Genomic DNA, 19,892 nt, shown 5'->3' with positions numbered 1-19,892 from the left:
TTTTTGGGGCTTCAGATTCAAATAAAAACCAAAAGCATCGCTGACTCAGGATCTTTTTGTATTTCTCTCGTTTTGACTAGAAATCACAGCAGGCCAAATAAAATGAAATGATGCTTAGATATCACTTCGGGGCTCAAAATGCTTTGCAGACCTTAGGAACTACTTCCTTTATCACAGAGGTTGGTGTGTGCTGTCATATTCTTTATTTGCAGAGAGGGAGATCAAGACTGAGGAAGTTTAATGGCTTGATATTTTCACTTTAAGCACAAAATCCATGCTTCCAATTCCTTGGCTTGAGTACTGGATACCCCCAGGTTTTGAGGTCCAAATGCTTTTGGAGTTTAAGCCCCAAACCTTCATGCAAATGTGATGCAGCACATGTGCTGAAAATATTCACAATTAAATAAAACCAAACCTCCCTTGCTGAACACAGAAAGGAGGTGACTTCTCTTTCGGAGGTGAACAGGGGTTCACGGCTGAGAACCATGGTCTTTGCTGCAAGACAGTTTCACATTGGTCTTAGATCCACCAGCCTCTCAACATCCCCAACCCAAATAAACAACGAAGAGTTTTTAACCGATTCTGACTGACTTCTTATCCTCTTGATCAGTTTTTTCTGGCAGGGTTGCAAATGAAGGATCAGCTCTTTAGCAGCTGCAGCTAGAGCTGCTAAAGCTCCCCTGCTCCCTGCCCTGTGAGGAGTGCAGAGGATGAGTGCTCACATCTTTCTCCTGGTTTCAGCACCTGGGAATTATTCCCCATATTCTGCGATTTTGACCTCTTTTCCTTTCAGTGCCACTTGCACTCAGAAAGCAAAAATCCAGTCCCAGGGGAATATATGGGATGTTTTACATCCCAGAACAACACTTTCAACACTTTGTTTTGGGACTGAAAAAGGAGGCAAGACAATCACCTGCTTGAGTGAGCTCTTTGGATGAGGCAAACAAGTGCCACTTTGTTCTCACTTGTGCAACCCAGGCAGAGACTGAGGGGGGTACGGAGAGGTCAAGACAGACCCGTGATTTAAAGGCGGGAGGATGGTTTGGTGACTGAATAAGCTGGGGGTTTCACTTTCAACTCATGCTGATACAGAGCATTATGCAGAGGGAGGCATGTGAGTGCCTCAGTTTCCCCACGGTAAGGCGGTGACTGTGCTGCCTGCTCCCACCACAGGGCTCCTAATAAAGCACTCCTGAATCAAGGCACAGAGCCCAGTAACCAGTACGCCAGTGACTTCATGGCTGTGCAGCCAGAAAAGAGCTGTCCCTTGCCTTGCCCCAGGGGCAGGGGTATTGCCCCAATCCTGTCACCTGCTTTCCAAAGCTAGCTGCAAAGCTAGGCCAGCAGAACGGAACCCTGGCAGACCTCAGTGTGCCTCTCTCGAGGATGATCCACAAAGCAAGGCAAGCCCTCTTTCCTTTTGCTTAACAACAAAGTTTTGGACCTGCAGATGAATGCTGAAGCTTTAACCAAGCCCATATTGACTATAAAAACAGCTCCCGACTGCCTCTTGGGTGTCTTTAAGGAGCCCGTAAGACTTCGAGGGCCCAAATGCAACACAACTTGTTGGCCATGAATAGGATATACCCCTGCCAAAACCTTCCTCCATTGCAGTTATGGCATTCTCCAAAAAACATTTTATAAGCTGGTCTCCAAGTTTTATGACATGAGCATATAGAAGTGAATGTAAACTCCTCTGACCCTTGCACTGCTTTTTGGCTCAAGGAACTGTTTCTTTTTACATCTTTCTTCCCCTTCCCCCCAGCTTCTTAACTAACCACAGATTTCTAAGTAAGAAGGAAATTACATTAATTGAAACCTTCTCAGTACATTATCAGATTTAGTGGGAGCATTTGGGGAAGGGGAAGGCAGAAAGCTTAGGGCGGAGGTGATGTGCAGGATTAAAACACTCCTTGGAAGAAGATGTCAGGTTGTGAAAGGTCAGTGAGCTGCTTTTGGTCACATCAGGCTGGAATCTCTTGCTACCAAGTGTTGCTGGAGCCTCCCACTCAATGTCCAAAAGAAAGCCAGGGATGCTGGAGGACCAGGTCAAGGCAGGACCCAGTGCAGTCGACCTGTGATGAATCAGACAAACACAATCTTTCTCCCATCACTTTCACAGTACCAGTAACAGCCCTGCCCCAGCACGCGGGCATCACGCATCAGTTGGGCTGGAAATAAAGCTGAGTATTATCCACGCTACAAGTGGATATACTCGAGGGCTGAGTAGTTGTCATATTTTATTGACACAACATCAGGTCTCATGCGCATCATGCACTGGAACAGCTCATTCACCTCCTGACCAGCAGATGATAGCGAGATCCTCACAAGAACCAGATTTTTCATGATAGTACCTCCATGCAAGACACTAGACTTGCAAAGTACCACTTTTGTGCCTGCAAAAACGTCAGGAACAGATCAAATTCTTCTTGGGAGACATTTTGTGTTCTGAGGGGGAGTATTTTGATGTCATAGTTGCATGGGAAAAATGACAGAGCAAAACGTAAGCACCAGGCTCCAGGGATTTCCACAAGTGTGAGCTCAAAGTTTTTGGAAACAGGTTTAGTGGGAATGCTGTTTCTACCAAAGTGCTCCCCTGCTTCCCCTCCCCAGCTGGTTGACTTTCCCAGAGTCTCAATTTGCAGCCTGCCTGAATACCACTCAAAATATTTTCTCAATTAGAGGAGAAAACAGGAATTTGCCACTTGTCTGCCTCTATTCTGCTGCCTGTCAGCATTCAGCAAATATTTCAATCGTAGCCCTTTGCATGCTGCTAGCCCCACTCATTTAACCTTTGGCCTTTCCCTAGGCTAATCCATCGGCCTTTACCTTCAAATCTTTACAGCCAAGGACTGGCTGAGGGCTGGGCTGGTAGGGAGGATGAGGGGGGTGGGGGGTGAATAACTTATGCCAGACTCCAATATTGCAGTTCTGGGGGAGGAGCAGAGAGGTACAAATCTCCAACCATGCTCTTCGAAGAATTCAATATTCCAGCATCTGGGATTTGCGCTTCCACATCTGGAAGAGAACGAGGAAAAAAACCCACCTTTTTTTTAATTAAAAAAAAAAAAAGAGGGAAGGAAGGCCTCCATCATCTCAGCTCTCCTCCATGTGGCCAGCAGCATCCTGAGGCAGGTACCTAATTGCTCACGGACCCTTTGCTCTTCTTCTCCCATCTCAGTCGCTCTCTCCCCATCTCGCTTGTCACCGAGATTAGTAGCTAACGGTTCTGCTGTCAAAAGCACATGTGATGAAAATAATGCCCAGAGCGCAGCCTGTCAGCCTCAGAATCGCCTGCTCGACTTTGATGGTGGAGGATCACGAAAGCCCGCGCCCGCCTGGCCTCCCCCCCAGCCGGCCGCTCAGCCGAGCATCCACCGCGGCTCTCCTGGGGCTGTGCCCAGCCGCCCGCTGTATGAGAAATCGCTGACCCTTCCATCACATGGATGCTTTAATTGTTCACATCGGTATTTTGTTTCTCTCTACTGTAGACAGTTTGCTGTCTGTTATCTGTCCTTCATATGTAATTAATTGCACTGTCTCCTGGCTCATTAGAAACGAGCTCCTCTCCTCCCCTTCCCCCCTCTCCCCCAGCCAAGTCATAGGGTGCATTATTTAGGTTAAATCATGTTTAAGTAACTACATAAATAGTAGGTCGAGTTTGCCTTTTGTCTAGGCTGAGACTGTTGCTTGGCTCCTTTCTCAACGTGTCAGACCAGGAAAGCCCTTAACACTGGAAGCTCTTGAAGGGAAACCCTCACTGGGCAGAGCAGCCGTGCTGCCTCAGGAGCAGGGGAAGGTCCTCTGAGCAGAAGGCTTGTCCAGTAGGTAACAAGAAAAAGCTGCCAAACTTTAATAAGGCAGGTGTAAAAGTCAGCACTTGCAGAGCAAAAATCCTGCCAAAAGGATGTTCATCATCTAGCACGAGGTAACAGCAAGAGGATGGTGAGGTTTGGATTTTTTTTTTCCCCCTTCGTAGCTTATTCTAGACAGCGAAACACACTTCAAGTGACATCACACATCCCAGGTCACCTGCTACCATCCCGGCAGACCTCTCTTGTAGCTACAGCATGGAAACTCAGTTTCTACGACGCAAGTGAAAGACCTGTGAACTTTCATTCAATTAAGAGCGAAATGATAGTTTCTGAAGTGGGTTCCCTCAGTGCACTGGTTAAAAAAAAAAAAAAAATTGAGGATGTGGGTATACAGGTTCAAGCAATCTAAAAACCAACATGAATCATCACCTCGAACTCAAACAAAACCTTCACCAAGCTGTCTTAAAGGGTCAGAGTAGTGAAACTAAAGCTTGTGAAGCCCATTTGCTCACTTTTCTGGGGCAACGCTTAACATCTCTGTAGACCATTTCCTTATGTGAATGCATCTTTAACATCAGCTGATGCAAAGATTGGAGGATTTAAGTATCTGCTTCTAGCTGGGAATAACCACTGACAGAATGAGCATGAGAAAGCTTGTTTCCTAGAGATTTCCAGCTTAGCTTAAGAGCTTTAATCATCTGGATGAGCTTCGGGTGAATCACCTGAACTTTTGGATACCGACTGCAGCCAAGACCTCCCATCTTCTTTGCATGTGCACATCCTCGCTGACAGACCTGGGCTAGCCAAGTACTTTAACTGATTGGACTGGTCTCACCTTTGCTGGATTGCCTGCACAAAGGTTGTAAAGAGCTTCAGTGAAGACTTCCACATGAAAAGCGCTGCACGCGTTTCCAGCGGTGTTATACGAAGCTGAATTACTGCTTGGGAAAACTGCTTATACCAGGAATGCAAGGCAATGAAGTTCTCTCTTCCCAGCATAATCTGGGCACAGATGATGGCAGAACAAAAGCCTTCCCGGATGCCTAAGACCAATGAATCTCACCAGTGACATGGGAAGACCACCATGAAGAGCCAGGGCATAGTTCAGTTTTCCAGTCTATCTACAGCTGTCCCTCTCCACCACAAGGGCTTAAAAAGGATGGAGGTCACAAACATGTGTCATGCAAGTCACTGAAGTTGTTTTAGCAGAGACCCTCAATCTAAACTTGCTGCCTGGGTTTAATACATCTGCTGATCTACTAGGGAAATGTGCTGCTGTTGAGCTGAACCCTCCAAAATGGCAGTCTGGCTTCCCATCCCTACCCAACCTACCCTCCTAACACTGCTTGTACCACTTCAGGAGGTCTCCCCTGCAATTTTTTCCAAATCTAGACAAACAGAAATAAAATATCCACAGCTTGGTTCATAAGAAACTTTTTTTTTTTTTTTGGGGGGGGGGAGTGGGGTGCGGTGTGATGTATTATTAATAATATATGCTTTTTAAAAAAAAAAAAAGTTCTCAAGAAGAAAAGGGGAAAGGAAGGAAGAAAGAAAAACATACACGACTGGGGGAAGGGGGTAAAAAGGACAACAATCTGAGACTTTCAATGGGAATGTCCAAAAATAACACAAACAGGATCTCCCTGCCATCTGCTCCGATCCTCTCTGAATGGCTTTCAAAGCAAAAAGCCTTGCCAAAACCTGACAAACAAAGCACTGAGCATCAGTTTTAATGGAATACCAATACTGTGTTCCCCCTTCCCCCCTTTTTGCTACATATACACACACCTTCCACACCCCTCCAGTTGCCAAATAAATGACACTATGCAGAAAAATTTGCTTCGGTTACGAAGCTGAATAAACAAGGAATAATTCTGCAAGTGCTCCCATATGTCTCTGCTTCTCCGCTTACAGTGGACACTAATAAGATTTGCCATAACTAATTTACTCTTTCACACCCTTACCCTATTCTCTACCTTAAAAAAAAGAAAAAAAAAATCATTCTGCCTATCCCACATGCATTTTTCCACAACTTTCACACAGTTGAAACACAAGGATTTCAACAGCAAAGCCCACCCATCACTGAGCAGACTCTTTCAACTTAGTTTAGGCCCCTCAACAAGGTTTAAAGGTGAGTTTTACTGAACAGGAGAAAGTTTGTCACTTTTTTTCTTTGATTCTCATTGTCATTTTAAAAAAGATGTCTAAAGGGAATGGTGGGGAACAGGGAGGCATAGGAGAGCTGCGATCCTGACACCAAAGGCAGTGTGTTAGTGCACATAAAGTAGAAAGTCTCAACTCCAAAGACAGTGTGCTAGAACATACAAAGCAGAAGACAAATTCATTAGGTGTAAAAAACAGTAACTCTCCTATGCTTCATTTCAGCCCGGCTAAGCGGAGCAAACACAAAGCAAACACCCAGCAGCAACACCCCGGAATCGATGCAGCCCTCAGCCTGTGCTCTGCTTTTAGTCCTTCACAGCCAAACACAGCACCGGGATGCAGAGATCTCGGTGAAGGGCAGAAATGGATTTTACTTCTCTTTTTTGGGGGGGTTGTTTATTTGGTTGGGTTTTTTTAACGATTCACATCTCTCCTGACAAACCTAAGAAACAAAACTGGAATGCTTAAATCCACACTTTGTCGAGTTTTGTTTCCTCTGCTACTGAGATATTTTTATGTGCCAGGAGCACACCTTTACCAGAGCTGATCAAGATTTTTCTTTTTTTCTTTTTTTTTTTTTTTTTTTTTTTTTTTTTTTTTTTTAAATAAAACCCAAACATCTGAGGCCTAAATTACTTGAACAAACAAAAGAGTTCTCCCTCCCTCTCTCTCCTGCTGCCAACCCCCCCAGTGCTGGGTCTGCCCCTCCTCCTCCGACACACAAATGGCCTCACACCAGACAGGATGGAGGGAGGGCTCCCAATTACGCCTCTTTATTAACGAGGGGCCACTGCGGGGAAGGGGCTGGGGCAGGGTGGGAGACAGACAGAGGCTGCCGGCTCCTTCCTGCCATCCAAAATGGGGAGCAGAGTTAGTGGGTAGTCTGCTGGGGAGACGCCACCTGCCAGCCCACCCCCCACCATGGGATACCATGGTGGGTGGGCATTGCTGGTCTGCCCCCACTCTCACGTGTGGGAAAAGGGTGGCAGGGAAGACCCACAGGGACTCTGGCTGTTTCTTGTTGCCCATGGATGGGGAGAGCTGGGTGGTGGTGGGAGCCTGATGGATGCACCAAGGCATGGGGCTGGGCACAGGGATCCTTGGTGCAGCTGCAGCAGCAGAAAGTGGGATGCATGCTCCAGCGGCCCTGGATGAGACACCTCTGTTTGCCTCAATTTTCTGCTTGCAAACTGGGGAGGGCCTTAGGAAAGTGCTGTAAACCTACGCTCTTTGGTAGCACTCAGATTTGATAGTTACAGGGTACTGCTTTCAATTTTCTCTCTGTACCATCCATCATCTAACTCCTTTCTCCCTACCTCTGCGGTGATTCATTTTCTTGTTCCACTAGAAAAGACAGGAGGGTAATTTTTTTTGAGAAAAAGTCATGGACAAAATCAAAACTCTTCTCTCCTCTTTCAACCTCAAGGCCACCCTTTGCAAGGGTCTTCAACATCATGGCATCACACCTGATGATAAACTTCCTGAGTCCCTCAGGTGTCTGATTTATGCCTCAGACTCTCTCCCATGCTGCTTGCGTGGCCATCTCCATCTGGCAGAGCCCAAATCCTCCTTTCTCTTTACCTCACTTGTTTAAAATCCTCTCCCACTGGGCTGCTGGCTTTTCCTCGGGAACAAAGCACAGCCCCTCTGAGCAAACATTTCTACCCATCTGTGTCCAGCAGCCATGACAAAAACCGTTTCCCATACTCCCAAAGCCCCCCATATTTTTTCCCCAGACCTCACAACACACTTGACATCCTCTCTGACTCCTTCCCCACTCTCAAAAACTAGATTGGGTCACTTTGTCCAGTCCTTGGTTTTGTTTATTTATTTATGGATCTTTATCCCACCTGTGCTCCTTGTTGAGGCTGTTTAGGGTCAATGTCTATCTGTGTTTTCAAGTGCCAAGACTGCGAGTAGGCAACGAAGATGCAGGCAAGCGATGGGGGCTGTAAGGACAGCATAAAGCATTTTGACTTTTTCTAACCAGGGATTAACACATGGGTTTTAAACAAGGGGACTCCCTTCCCAGCTGACAGCAGCAGCTGCAGCTTCTGACTTGCTCTCAGAGTGGCAGGGAATCGAATCAAAGAGAAAAGAAGAAAGAGGACAACCCTTCCTTGGGGAGTAGGAAACACAATACGAGCTATTCTAAAAGCCCTGCAAATACTGGCTTGGTTTTAGGTCAGGCTCTCCTTCCCCCTTCTGTCCTATGTGTCCGTGTCCCCGTCCCGTCCCCCCACCCCCACCCCATCTTGCAACAAAGGGAAATTGGTATTTTTCAAAATTCTTCTGAAAGCCAACCCGGCAGATGGTTCCTTCCATGCCGAGGAGGGGACAAAAAGAAAAACCTGCCAGGATACACATCACCGAGATGTGACAAAGATGGGCATGGTGGCTGACCTCTGACCCAGGGATTTCACATAGGCCTATTAAACCATGTGGCCAAGATGGACTGAGTCAACTCATATCTCCAGCATGCAGCTGCTGTACCCCACAGGCCCATGCTAATTTTATTAAGTCAGGCCAGATAAATGGAAAAAAGACAGGGTTTCTTTACATTTTGATCCCACCCTTTCAGCACCTTAGGGCAATCCCGTGCCAACATCTTCACAGGGGGAAGTGAAGTTCAGTGGACAAATTCACGATGTTGTGAATAAGTAAAAGGCTTATTTAGACAGTAATCAGCAACTGTCTTACTTTGCCAACATCTTATGTACACATCAGTAATATCAACTCCTACAGATGCAGCAAGCCAAGGTAGGTAGTCAGTCCTATCATACTCAAACACTTCCAGTTAAGGACCTGGCTGTCCATCACAAGCTGCTCTCCCTTTTCTTTAAAACCTCCTCTTCCCTCTAGATGACCATCATCAGCCAAATTCCCACTCTTTTGAAGGGTGCCCCAAGCAGACCTAAGGGCTCCACATGTCAAGGACCCAAGTTGCTTGACTTAGTTAAACGCCCTGTCTGCCAACCAGAGCATAGGGAGCAGCGAAGGACGTGCTGCCCTCCCGCAGAGCTGCCCTGTGCTTCACAAATTCCCATGAAGCATGTTGGCAGTTGCTGTCCCCGAGTGAGTAATAGCAGCTCCTGCCCACGCCCAGAGTCAGTGACCTAAGGACAGATTGATCCCTCCCCATCATGCTCTTCCCAGTTCCTCTTGTGACCGCTGTGCTGTAGTCACAGAAGGAAACAAGCTTTCCCTCCCACCTCTCCTTCAAATCAGGAATATAATTACAAGTAATGCAATGAAATTAAGACAAAAGAGAGAAAAGGCTGGAGGAAATTTGTCCTAATGATTGCATAAGTTATTGAAGAAAAAGTATCCTGTGGAAAGGAAGGGCTGTCTTTGGGAAGAGTACTCAACCGAGCACTGGTGAATGCCAAGTCAGAAAACAGGAAAGACAAATTCATTATGCCCATCTAACCCGCACATACATGGGATATAAGCAGTAAAACACATCATCAATCCAGTACCATCTGTTCCCAGTGGAAGATGCAACAAAACAAGTGCCCTCAAGTTCCCCGTTAATACAGATTAGGCAGGATACTCATGTAGGGACTGTCCCTGTGGCTGAAAAGACTTTGGTGGGGGGTGGAAATGAGGGTTGATCAAGTCCCTGTTAGTTTCCAGTGCTGCTCCCCTGTGGAAAAATATCTGCCTCAGGTCTATTTTTCTTGGTCTTAAGGGTGAGCTTTCAATAAATTCCTCACGTGGGAATACAACAGATAGAATTTAGGTGAAGCTACTCAGTCTAGCACAGTATTTTAGCACATACCGGGGTGCAGGGGATACTACTGAAAAAAAAAAAAAAAAAAAAAAAAAACCATTTACCATTTAGAAATTATAGTGTAGGCTCTACCTCGAGGGTATGAGGAAACTATTTCCCAGGAGGAAACACTTGCCAAGCGTGTTACAGAAGTGCATTTTCACAGGAGCAATGGTGGGGAACCAGCGACATTGCCCCATGGTGAAGCAAGGGCGTGATCGGTGGTGACACATCTGAGCGTCCAGTGCTCAACCCTCTCCTCCTCAGACAGAGCCATCAGCAACGAGAGTGGGGCCGTGGCCTCTGGCTCATTTGCTTGTGTCACCGCATTCCTCCCAAGAGCGTTGGGCAAGGCAAAATTACCCACAAATCCCCTCAGGGCTGATTCTCATCTTTCAGCCGTGCGGATGGAGAGCTGCTCACATGAAGCTACAACGCTTCGAAGTGCTGAAATTCCTCAATGAACCACCCAGGTTTATAGTGGTACAGTTGTTGTAACACTGATGTCAATAAAAGATACCATCTCTCTCTACAAACCTTGCCACCCAGGTGAGACAGAGAGCCATGAGAAACTGATGAGAAGATAATGAGTCCTACAGTAAATACTGCACATTTGACTCTTACCACATCTCAGGGGTTACAGACCAGAAGGGACTACTAAGGGCATCTAGATCGACTGATTGCATGGTGGCCACAAAGCTTCGTCCCCCTCATTTCTGCATCAAGCCCTAACTCTTCTTTTAGATAAATTTTATTTTTAAACTAGTGGTGAAGATGCAGAGAGTTAGTAATTTTGAAATGAATAAACTCCTTTCAGTGACAAGTAGAAGAGAACTGTCTTCCAGAAGGGCTGTGCTCCCAGCACATGAAGACCAGGCCACCACCTGAGAAACTCAGTTGTGTCATGGTTAAGCAACCACAGCTCAGTGAAAAAGGCCTAAGTGTTACCTTGGTCTGCAGCAGGTTCCTTGAGTGAGTCACTTAATCTCGTTATTCTATTTCACGTACTGTAGTAAGAGACAAGAGAGTTTCATTTCTCCTCCTTTTATTTCTACAGCACTTGAGAACTTCTTGCAGGAGGACAGACTCTCCTGATGCCTTCATACAGGACCTGCCAACAGTACACATTGCTATACAATAGGAACATGAGGCAACATCTTAAAAAAAAGCCTGGCAGAGGCACACTTAGTTCTGCAAACACAGCTGCAGTTGACTGTCCATCCTGAATGACCACGTCCTCATCTTCAGCAATGCTTGTTCCACAGTGGCCACAGTCCAAGCCACATCTCAAATACGCAACCTCACTTCTGTACCTTAGCCCTTCTTCTGCCCCCTTCACTGCTAGCTCACAGCTCCAGTAAAAAAAAAAAAAAAAAAAAAAAAAAAAAAAAAAAAAAAAAAAAAAAAAAAATAACGAGGTGTTTTGCTTGATACCACCATGGAGAAGTAGAGTTTTTTCCAGGCTGACCATCCTACTTAGAAGCTGTGTCCTGCTACTGGTACATGCACTATGGCTTGAGAATCCCTCTCCTGATAGCAACCGCCTGCAGCTTGAAGTCCAAATATAATCATGATGTAGAAACAGCACTTCATGTCCTGAAATGAAAGAGCCAATAGCTACTGGTCTAATTCACGTTAGGGGTCATGGCAAGAAATGGAAAATAACGCTCTTACGAAAACACAGCTAACTGGACATGTCCTCGAGGGTCACATATCAAATGGAATAATTTTAAGGTTCAAGAGTTGGAAAACTCTCAGTGTTAAAAAAAAAGCCAATGCATGTTTACTCTGGATATTTTTAGACTGCTTTCCTAAGGAAACAGGGCTAACATGATCACACTGTGTTTGTGTGCATGTGAATGCACACAACTCCTTGCCAGCCTGCACGATCCTCTCCCTAATGTTTTTGGAATATTTTGACCAATTTTGATCAGAGTTGATGTATGAATAGAAATCTTTGAGATACCATATTCAAAAAAGTTTTGTTCAAATCGTTTGCTGGCCAGAAGAAAGGGAACCCTCAGGGCCTTCAGAGAGGGCTTGGCCAGCAAGTTCTCTCATCATTAGACACCAGAGAAGTCACATAAGAGGAAAGTGGTCAGAAACCAACTTTCACAAGTTTCAGTGCTCTTAGGAAAAGAAAAAAATGACAAGCTGAGGCCACCAGGTGAAGCCCCTCTTTCCGTTCAAATGAACTTATTGAGAGTCAGTCCCACTGACTGTGCAGGGAAATGGGGGCAGCAAGAAGTCTGGGAATGAAACATGTGAAGAGTTAGACCTGACCTGAGGGGACTAGCTGGCTGTGCATGTGTGTGAAAAAGGGAATGAAGATGAAAAAGCTGGAGGTAAATTAGAAGGTAGCTGTGGTCAGGCATGCCTGGAAGGAGAGGAGAGGGAGCACTGCATGCAAAACTTGATGCTAGAGGAACGTGAGACTGTGCATGTAGGACTGGCATACCTGTGCATCCCAAAACCTCTGCAAATGAAGACACAACCAGTACAGAGGTTTGCAGTTATGGGTGCACGTGTCAGCGCGTAACATCTCTAGCACATCTCTGCTAGCCTGGAGGCCATGGTGCTTTTGAAACACGAGCAGTGTGCACTGCCTTAGACAAGCCTTGACGAGGCTGTCAGGAGCAGTACCCGTCCCCTCCCGTGATTTGGTGGTGGGGACCATGGGACCTCTACCTGCACCCCCAGCTTCCCTGTACTGGTCCCAGTTGCTTCCCTGCAGCATCTCCTCAACTCTGAAACCAACAGTGAGGACATTTTGTCATGGTTTGAAAACAGAGGCACAACACAGGCAAACAAGGAAATGTCACAGAGGGCCATCGAAACTCGGCTGTGGGAGTGACTGCTGCAAAACAAAACCTGTCCTCAACACAGATGGCCTCCACAAGCCCTGGTCATATGGCAGCTAGTCAAATACAGCAAGTCTTCCTCATTTGGCACTCCATGTTAAGCCTCCTTAGTTTTCCTTAGCCCATCCCTTCACTGTCAGACATTTGTTTCTTTAAGAAATACTTGACTACATTAAAAAAAATATCAGTCCCAATTCTTTGGGAGTACACAGACAGTGAGGGATGGGCAATCAGTGGGCTCAGACGGAGCACCAAGCTGGAAAAGAAATTCTGCCTTATTCCTGTCACAAAATATCCATGACACGATGTAAGGCAGACACTGCTCCAGTAGGCTTTGGAGAAGGAAGGCTAAGAGATGGGATCCAGCCCTTCCTGCTCTTCACAGATAGGACTGAACCACTTCAGTAGGAACCAGCCTCCTCTAGCTGACTAGGGGGCCCAAGAGGACTCAGCTCCCAGTCTGGGCACCTCAGGTGCCTTCAGTGATCAAGATTCACCTGGGCCTGAGTGGTTCTCAGCTCATAGCAAAACTGGTTTCTTAAACTCTGAAGTTCCTACAAAGAAATTAATTCCTGCTCTCCTTTTGTGGGGAGCCCAAGGTAGTTGTGGTGGGAGGGCAACAAACTCCATCTGTTTCATTTGTGCCTTCAACAATGCAGTAGAAGGAAAAGCTAGCCAAAAAGAAACCTGGGATGAATATCAAAGTGTTGAGTTTGTGTAGCTTTGCAGCCGTACGTTTGTGTAGAAAGACTGTGAAAATGCCAGGAGCCTCGTGCCTGTTAGAGCAGCTCTAAACTAGTCTCTCAGCTGCTCAAAAGCCAGTTTCACCTAAAAAACAACTACAAGGAGACTTGCCCACTGTGCTGGCACTTATGGGGCTCTACCACTTTACCATAACCTGGGCAGATGCTGAGGTCTAAACTGCTGGCATGAGCTTCAGGTACCTGCCACCAGCATCACTTAGAGTAGCTTCAAGGCTTTGCTAAGCAAGAGTGGGGACCAAACCAGCACAGAAACAGGTCCAGGCTGAAGTAGCTATGGAGGCTCCATCCTTTGGAAAAAAAAAAAAAAGAAAAAGAAGCTTTAAATCAAAGCCTGCCACTTCAAGCAGGTACCACCACAAATGTGCAAGTGCCTTCTCTTCCCTGCTAAGCCAGAAGCAGCACAGGGAGCAAGCACTTACGTCAGTTTGGGACTGAGCCACGTTTGGGATCGCAACACGAAGAGCTGACTCAGGGGGCATCTCACATGGGGATGCCCTTAGTGAAGAGGAATAAGCATGCACTATGAGCAATTGGATGATCATGCACACAAATCACCGGGGAGAAGAGTCCGGCACAGGCGTAATCCGACAAGAGCTGCAGATGCAGGTGAGAACCTGGAGGGAAAGTGCAATGTGCAGTCAGCAATGCAAAGAAGGGGGAAGGAGAGGGGGGGGAGTGTTCATGATCTTCTCTAAGAAGGAGGGGTGCAAAGGGGAAAGCACGTGAAGGAGAGTCCTTAAGGAAAGGAGAACCACGGGAGAAAGCTGCGTGTGGGGGGCAGAGGAAGGAAGACGATGAATTGAATTTCAAGGGGAAAAGTGCTAGAACTGCTTCCTGCAGAGAAACAGCAAATACCTACAGGAACTCAAAGGAAAAAAAGATGTTGCAAGAAAATCCAAGGATAGAGTTTCCTCTGACTGCACACATGGAAGCTTTACTTCCAATTGACTTGCTGCCTCTTATCTCTCAGCAATAAAATGCATTCACACATCCCAAGCTCTCAAAAAACCCCAGTGCAATAATAATTACAAAACAAAAATGAGTTTACATCCCCTGAAGCAGGACATTATGCATATGATGGAAGCTCCAAAGAAACTTTGTCAGGCTATGCTTTAAGAAAGAAGGGGGTGGAAAATGAAGTGTTTGCAGACACAAGAAAACAGACAGAGCAGAAAATGCAGGGAGGGGAAAAAAAAAAAAAAAAAAAAAAAAAAAACTGCTCATCTGGGGCTTGTTAAATGCTACATGACAGGCAGGGAATGCTGATGGATTGCTTTGTTGCATTTGGTGCCACACTTTCAGTGCCCTTCCAGACTGACAGCATGTTTCCTTATCTGAAGGAAAAGGCACCTTTAGTGATGCTGAGGGTGCTGGACTCAAGCAGCCCTGCTGCAGATGGGAGAGCAGCGGCTGCAGGGCTTGCCAGAGTGCCAGCAGGACATCCTTTGGGCTCCTGTTTTTCTTCTTCCCTCCCTCTCCAATCAGACTAAATGCAATGGAGCCATTTGCGGGTTTAGAAGTGGCAAGGATTCAGCCCACTCCATCCCCAGGCGCCGAAGGGTTGAAATAAGAGCAGACGCTTACAGAACGTTTGTGCACTTTCCAACTGCCGCACAGTGGCCACACGGACAGCCCAAGCTACGATTCACCTTCCGAGCAGCCCTGGGAAAGGGCTTAGGAAACTACCTTCACTCTTATTTTCAAGAAGAGGAAGCTGATGTGATACTTGGCATGGTCATGACTTAAAAGAAACCCCAAAAGTTGCTGGGTTGCAGCCAAGCGTTCAAGCCGGCAGAGCAGAGGTTCCCAAGGCTGATGCTCTCTCACCCCCTGCCTCCCTCCCTGCTCCGGGGCATCACCAACCGCACCCAGCAAGATCCTCTCCTGGTTTCCCTCCCCTCCCATTCATGATCGCGTAACATCCCCGGGGCAATTGCTCACACGGAAAAGCAACATGAGGAAAGTATTTAATGTATGTTTACATCTTTTAATATAGTGTAGCAGCTGGAATCAAAGGCAAAAAACCCAGGCCTCGACATACGAGCAGCCTGGCTCTTCACAGAGCCCCCTACTAATCACCCCCACTCCCTGGACCACAGCTTTAGAAATCAGGCACTAGCCCCTGTTGCCTGATTAGCAAAGCAGTGGAAAGCTTAGGAACAGGAATATCTTCTTCCCCCCCTAAGTGGCCACGGAATACATGCTATATCCCCAGTTCACAGCCCTTTCTTACATTGCTGGCACTACCAGTGCTTTGTGTACCCACATGCTGTTACTTAAATTGCTTCCATGTTTTCATTACTTGCCCTCTGTGCTATGTGTATTGAAACTCCTGCAAGAACGCTGAAGTGGTATTTCAAAGCACTGGGGTCTACTGGAGATGTGGCTGAAATTATTATGCAACAAACTTAAGTGATTTTTTTCAAGTCCTGATAGAGTTTGGCCCTCCTCAGGGGGAAAGATAAAAATTCAGGTGCTACTTCATGAGGCGCCAGGATAAATGCTCCCACCCGCCAGAGACACAAGCAGCTCAGGTTATGCTCAGGTCTCCAACCTTACATACAGGTCTGAGGGGCCGGTGTATATATCCCTAAGCAAGATGGTAAACTCAAATAATGATGCTGCTCCCATGAGCAAGGGAAAATGTATACATTGGGCCAAACTCTGCTGGCAAAAATCCACAGAGGACAGTGGAATGGTGCCAGCTGAAAATCTGCCCCACTGGTTTAAATGTGTTGTTCCCTGCTGCTGGTAGCTGCTTCTCTGGAGTTTGTGCTGATTGAAGCAACAGGCAATCAAAGAGCCTAACTCTGAAATATCAGAACCACCAGTATCATTTAAATGTGACAGTCAGTTGTTTGGGGATTTTTTAAATCATTACTGCAGCTCTCGATGGTTATGCAAATACACGAAGGTACCTGCGTGCTCCTGTCTCCCAGGGAAGCCCACAGGTAGGAGACGGCTTCAGCTCCGTCTGAGTTTCAACTTGCTGTTTTCTATCTTCTTCAAAAAATCTCCGTAACTGCCATGAGACACGCGCATCTGCCATGAAAGCAACCACGCTGCCAGCACTGGAACCCTTCTCCCACCGATCTCCAACCTCTCTCTCCTTTCATCACCCTTTGACAGGAGTTCACAGCCAGGGCCCGATCCTGAAGCTTCTGAACTAAGAGGCGGCTGGTGCGAAATCCCTTCGGCTGCAGGGATGCGGGTTATTTACCATCCCGGTGATTCAGGCTGTGGGTCTCCAGGCATCAGACCCCTTGGGATCACAGCGCTGGGGTCTTCCAGATCCCTGCTGGCGACTTCTGGGCCCCAGCTCAGCAGCTGCTGCGCGGCAGCCGTTGGGTGTTATGCTAATGGATGCGCCACTGCGGCAGCCCTCTCCCCATCTGCTCAGAGCATCCACCTGCTGGGTTGGTTTTTTGTTTTTTGGGGTTTTTTTGTTTTGTTTTGTTTTGTTTTAATGGCCAGATTAGCCCAGTGCTGTCCCAAAGCGCTCCCAGCCTGCGAACAGGGTGTGAACACAGCACCCGCCGGCTCGGACCTCACAGCACAAGCACAAGCTGGTTGCAGCCACATTCAGGCCACGATCTGCTTCTTTCAAACTCCTTATCTTTCTGCAATCAAGATCTCACCCTGAATGTAACCACACTACAAGGTGCTTTTTTGGTTCTTGTGGGGTTGTTTTTTTTCGCACATAGTTTCCTTGCAGTTCTCTTTATTTATTTGATATTTTTACATGGCCACATGAAGGAACGTGACTGGGTGATAAATAGAAATGAAAGCTCCAGTTTCTAAGCGGCCATATTCTCCACAGTTCATGCACAGTAGGCAGTGGTTTGCAAGTTGTTGGTTTTTTGTTGCATTTGTTGGTTTTTGTTTTTTTTTCCCCTGCATGGCCACAGACAGATTGCTTGTGACACCTTTGCTGTAACCGAGCATGGTCTCACACAACCACTAGCTCCCCCGAGGCCGCTGCAAGTATTCAGGGAGGAAAGGGAAGTGGAAATAAGACATTGCTTGGTGCTAAGAAGACAGCCCATCCTTCTCAATAGGTGGGAAAATCTATTCTCAGTGTATTATGGGGCCAAACCTCTGCTGTGTTAAAAGAGCTATTTTTTTCATGCACATGGAGTATGCCATATAGCAAGATTCTAAGAAAAAAAATCCCCCTGATTTTGTGTTGGGGTTTTTTTTGGGTTGGTTTTGTTGTTGGTTTTTTTTTCAAATTCTAATAGAAGCACTTTCAGGCTGAGCAATGTTAATCTCCCTCATCTCTGCCTTGAGTCAATGGGAAATGTTGGTGCTTCAAAAAGTGATTTAAAGTTATCAGAATTTTGGTCTAAGTCAGTCTGCCAAGGAGACTGTCTCCAGGGAAAGCCACTGGCAATTAGTCTCTCCAGTGCTTCAACACATCCTTTGAGCATCCATCAAGTGTATAAGGTATGGGAGAAGTGGGGACCTTCTGCATAGGAAGGGATCTAAGCTGCATGAGCAGAAAAGGCAACTCATGCCCTGAGCTCTAATCAGTGGACATCTACATCCCTGATGAATTTGTCCAGGTTTTGGAGATAGTCCTTAGCCTTTCATCAAATCCAGGTTCCAATCTGAATTCATCATGATGCCCATGTGTTACTAAGGAGGCAGAGTAAAGTATTTGCACTGTGGTAACACCTCACCCCAACCAAAGCTCCTCTGTCTAACACCTAGGACAGAAAACACCACTACACTCAAAATAACCTGAGTAATCACTAGGGGGGTGTGTGTGTGGGTGTGTGTGTGTGTGTCCCAGTACCACTTAAAACACTAGAACTAAATTTATTTTAAAGGCTAAGTGTAGAGGACGTTACTGAAAAATCAAGACAACAGCAAAACAAAAGGGTGCTCCTGAAAACAGCTCATACAAAGAAAGGATTTTCTTTCTTTCTTTTCCCCTCCCTTTCTCTCCTTGACTAAATGAAGATCAATTTTTACCCAAACTTAAAGTACCAAAATTTTATCTCCAGAAGGATATTTCAAGAAAATGATATGCATCTGGAAGAAAATGAGACTTATAATGGAAGTATTTTCTGAAGCGTAACTATAGTGTTGCTAGCACAATGCTGTAATCAAGAATAATGGAGCCCTTCGCCCCGTGTACAGGAATGGATTCAATTGTTCGCCGTGCACATACCTGTATTTTAAAAGTGTAGTGAAAAGCTTTAACTGCTGAAATGCTCGAGCATTAGAGCTCAGACACAAAGCAGTTTAGAAGTGGGCTCCTTCATTTATCACTCATATAATGATTAATCTTAAAATCTCAATTACGCACAAAAATAGAAGAGGCCCGGCTGAACTTCTGATCCCTTCCAAATTGGTTCGTTTGAAGGATAGTTCAAGATCATCCCCACAGTGTAGGCGGCAGTGCAGGATGATACCTGCTCTGTATTACCTCCTTCGCAGCCAAGCAGGGCTTTGCAAACCTTGCAAAGGTTATGCCTCGGACACAAACTGCGCAGCTTTAATCCTACCCACTCCCTCTGCTTTCAGGAGAAAGGGGGAACATGGGAAAGAATAGGACTTACCTTCTTTTTGGAGTGTGATCTGTCCTCCTCTTTAGTTGCTTTGCTATTTTTCCCAGCTCTGGAAAGTTTCTGCTCCCCAGACTGCTTGATGGTGATTTTGATCTCGGGAGGGCAAATATAGTTCTCCAAGTTCTTTGGGGGCTTCTTAGCTCTCTTGGTGGTCTGGATCTTTAGTTTTAAACTCCCCTCCGTGAAGTTAGCCTCCTTGATGGAAAATTCCTGCTCCTCCAGGCCGTCTCCCGCCACCCATTTCTCGCTGTCCGCGTTGGAGGTGGAATCCACGTCTCTTCCAGAACCCAGCTCATCCTCTTCCTCAGGCTCCAGCCTCTCACCGCTCACTGGGATCCCCTTCCCCGAGCCCGCCGCAGGCAGCATCGTCTCCCCTGCGCAGCCAGAGCCAGGCGGAGGCTTCGCAGAGGTGACAGTGGCTGGCAGAAAGTCTGCCTCGCCTCCCCTTTGCCGGGAGCTGCCCAAAGTCTCCCTGGGCTCCATAGCAATACCGCAACGCCCTGGAGTTTTATCAGAGAGATGGGGAGTGCAGGAGGGGATGAGGAGAGCAAGGGCAGGTACGATCCCAGTGAACGAATGGTAACTGTCTGCCGAATTCAACGTCCTGATCGCTCAGAGGCTGCAAGGAGCTCAGAAGAGACCAAATCTGCCACTGTCAAAAGAAAGGAGAAGAAAAAAAAGGAAGTTAGCATGCGCACACGCATCGATCGCGAGTGTGGAGATGACTGAGATGGGGCACACTTGGGCTTCCCCTGCGGCATCTCAAGGGCTTTTCTTGAGGTAAAATGGGAACCAAGGCTGGTCAGCATTTCTGAGGGCTGGATCTGGTATTGTAAAGCAAGGAACAATAGCCACGTATATTGCTGAACTGATGAACATGGATATATAAAATATATAATCAAAAATGATGTATAAATGCAAATGCCTTCAACTGTAGACCT

General features: G+C 46.6%; 1 protein-coding gene across 4 annotated transcripts in view; it reads right to left on the bottom strand.

The window, feature by feature from the left end:
* The window catches only part of SETBP1 (SET binding protein 1), a 237,654-nt gene extending 218,056 nt beyond the window's left edge, over positions 1–19,598 (bottom strand). For all 4 annotated transcript variants that reach the window (XM_026865481.1, XM_026865482.1, XM_026865483.1 and 1 more), the window contains exon 1: positions 18,943–19,598. In XM_026865481.1, the coding sequence (XP_026721282.1) occupies positions 18,943–19,434 (492 nt within the window). In that variant the 5' untranslated portion in view covers positions 19,435–19,598. The remainder of the gene's footprint in view (positions 1–18,942) is intronic.
* Between the last annotated feature and the right edge of the window lie 294 nt (positions 19,599–19,892).

The sequence above is a fragment of the Athene cunicularia genome (assembly GCF_003259725.1).
Source record: "Athene cunicularia isolate RWA chromosome Z unlocalized genomic scaffold, athCun1 chrZ_part1, whole genome shotgun sequence".
In the NCBI taxonomy this organism is placed as follows: Eukaryota; Metazoa; Chordata; class Aves; order Strigiformes; family Strigidae; genus Athene; species Athene cunicularia.
Note: the sequence above shows the minus strand (reverse complement) of the source record. Positions and strands in the feature narration are given on the sequence as shown.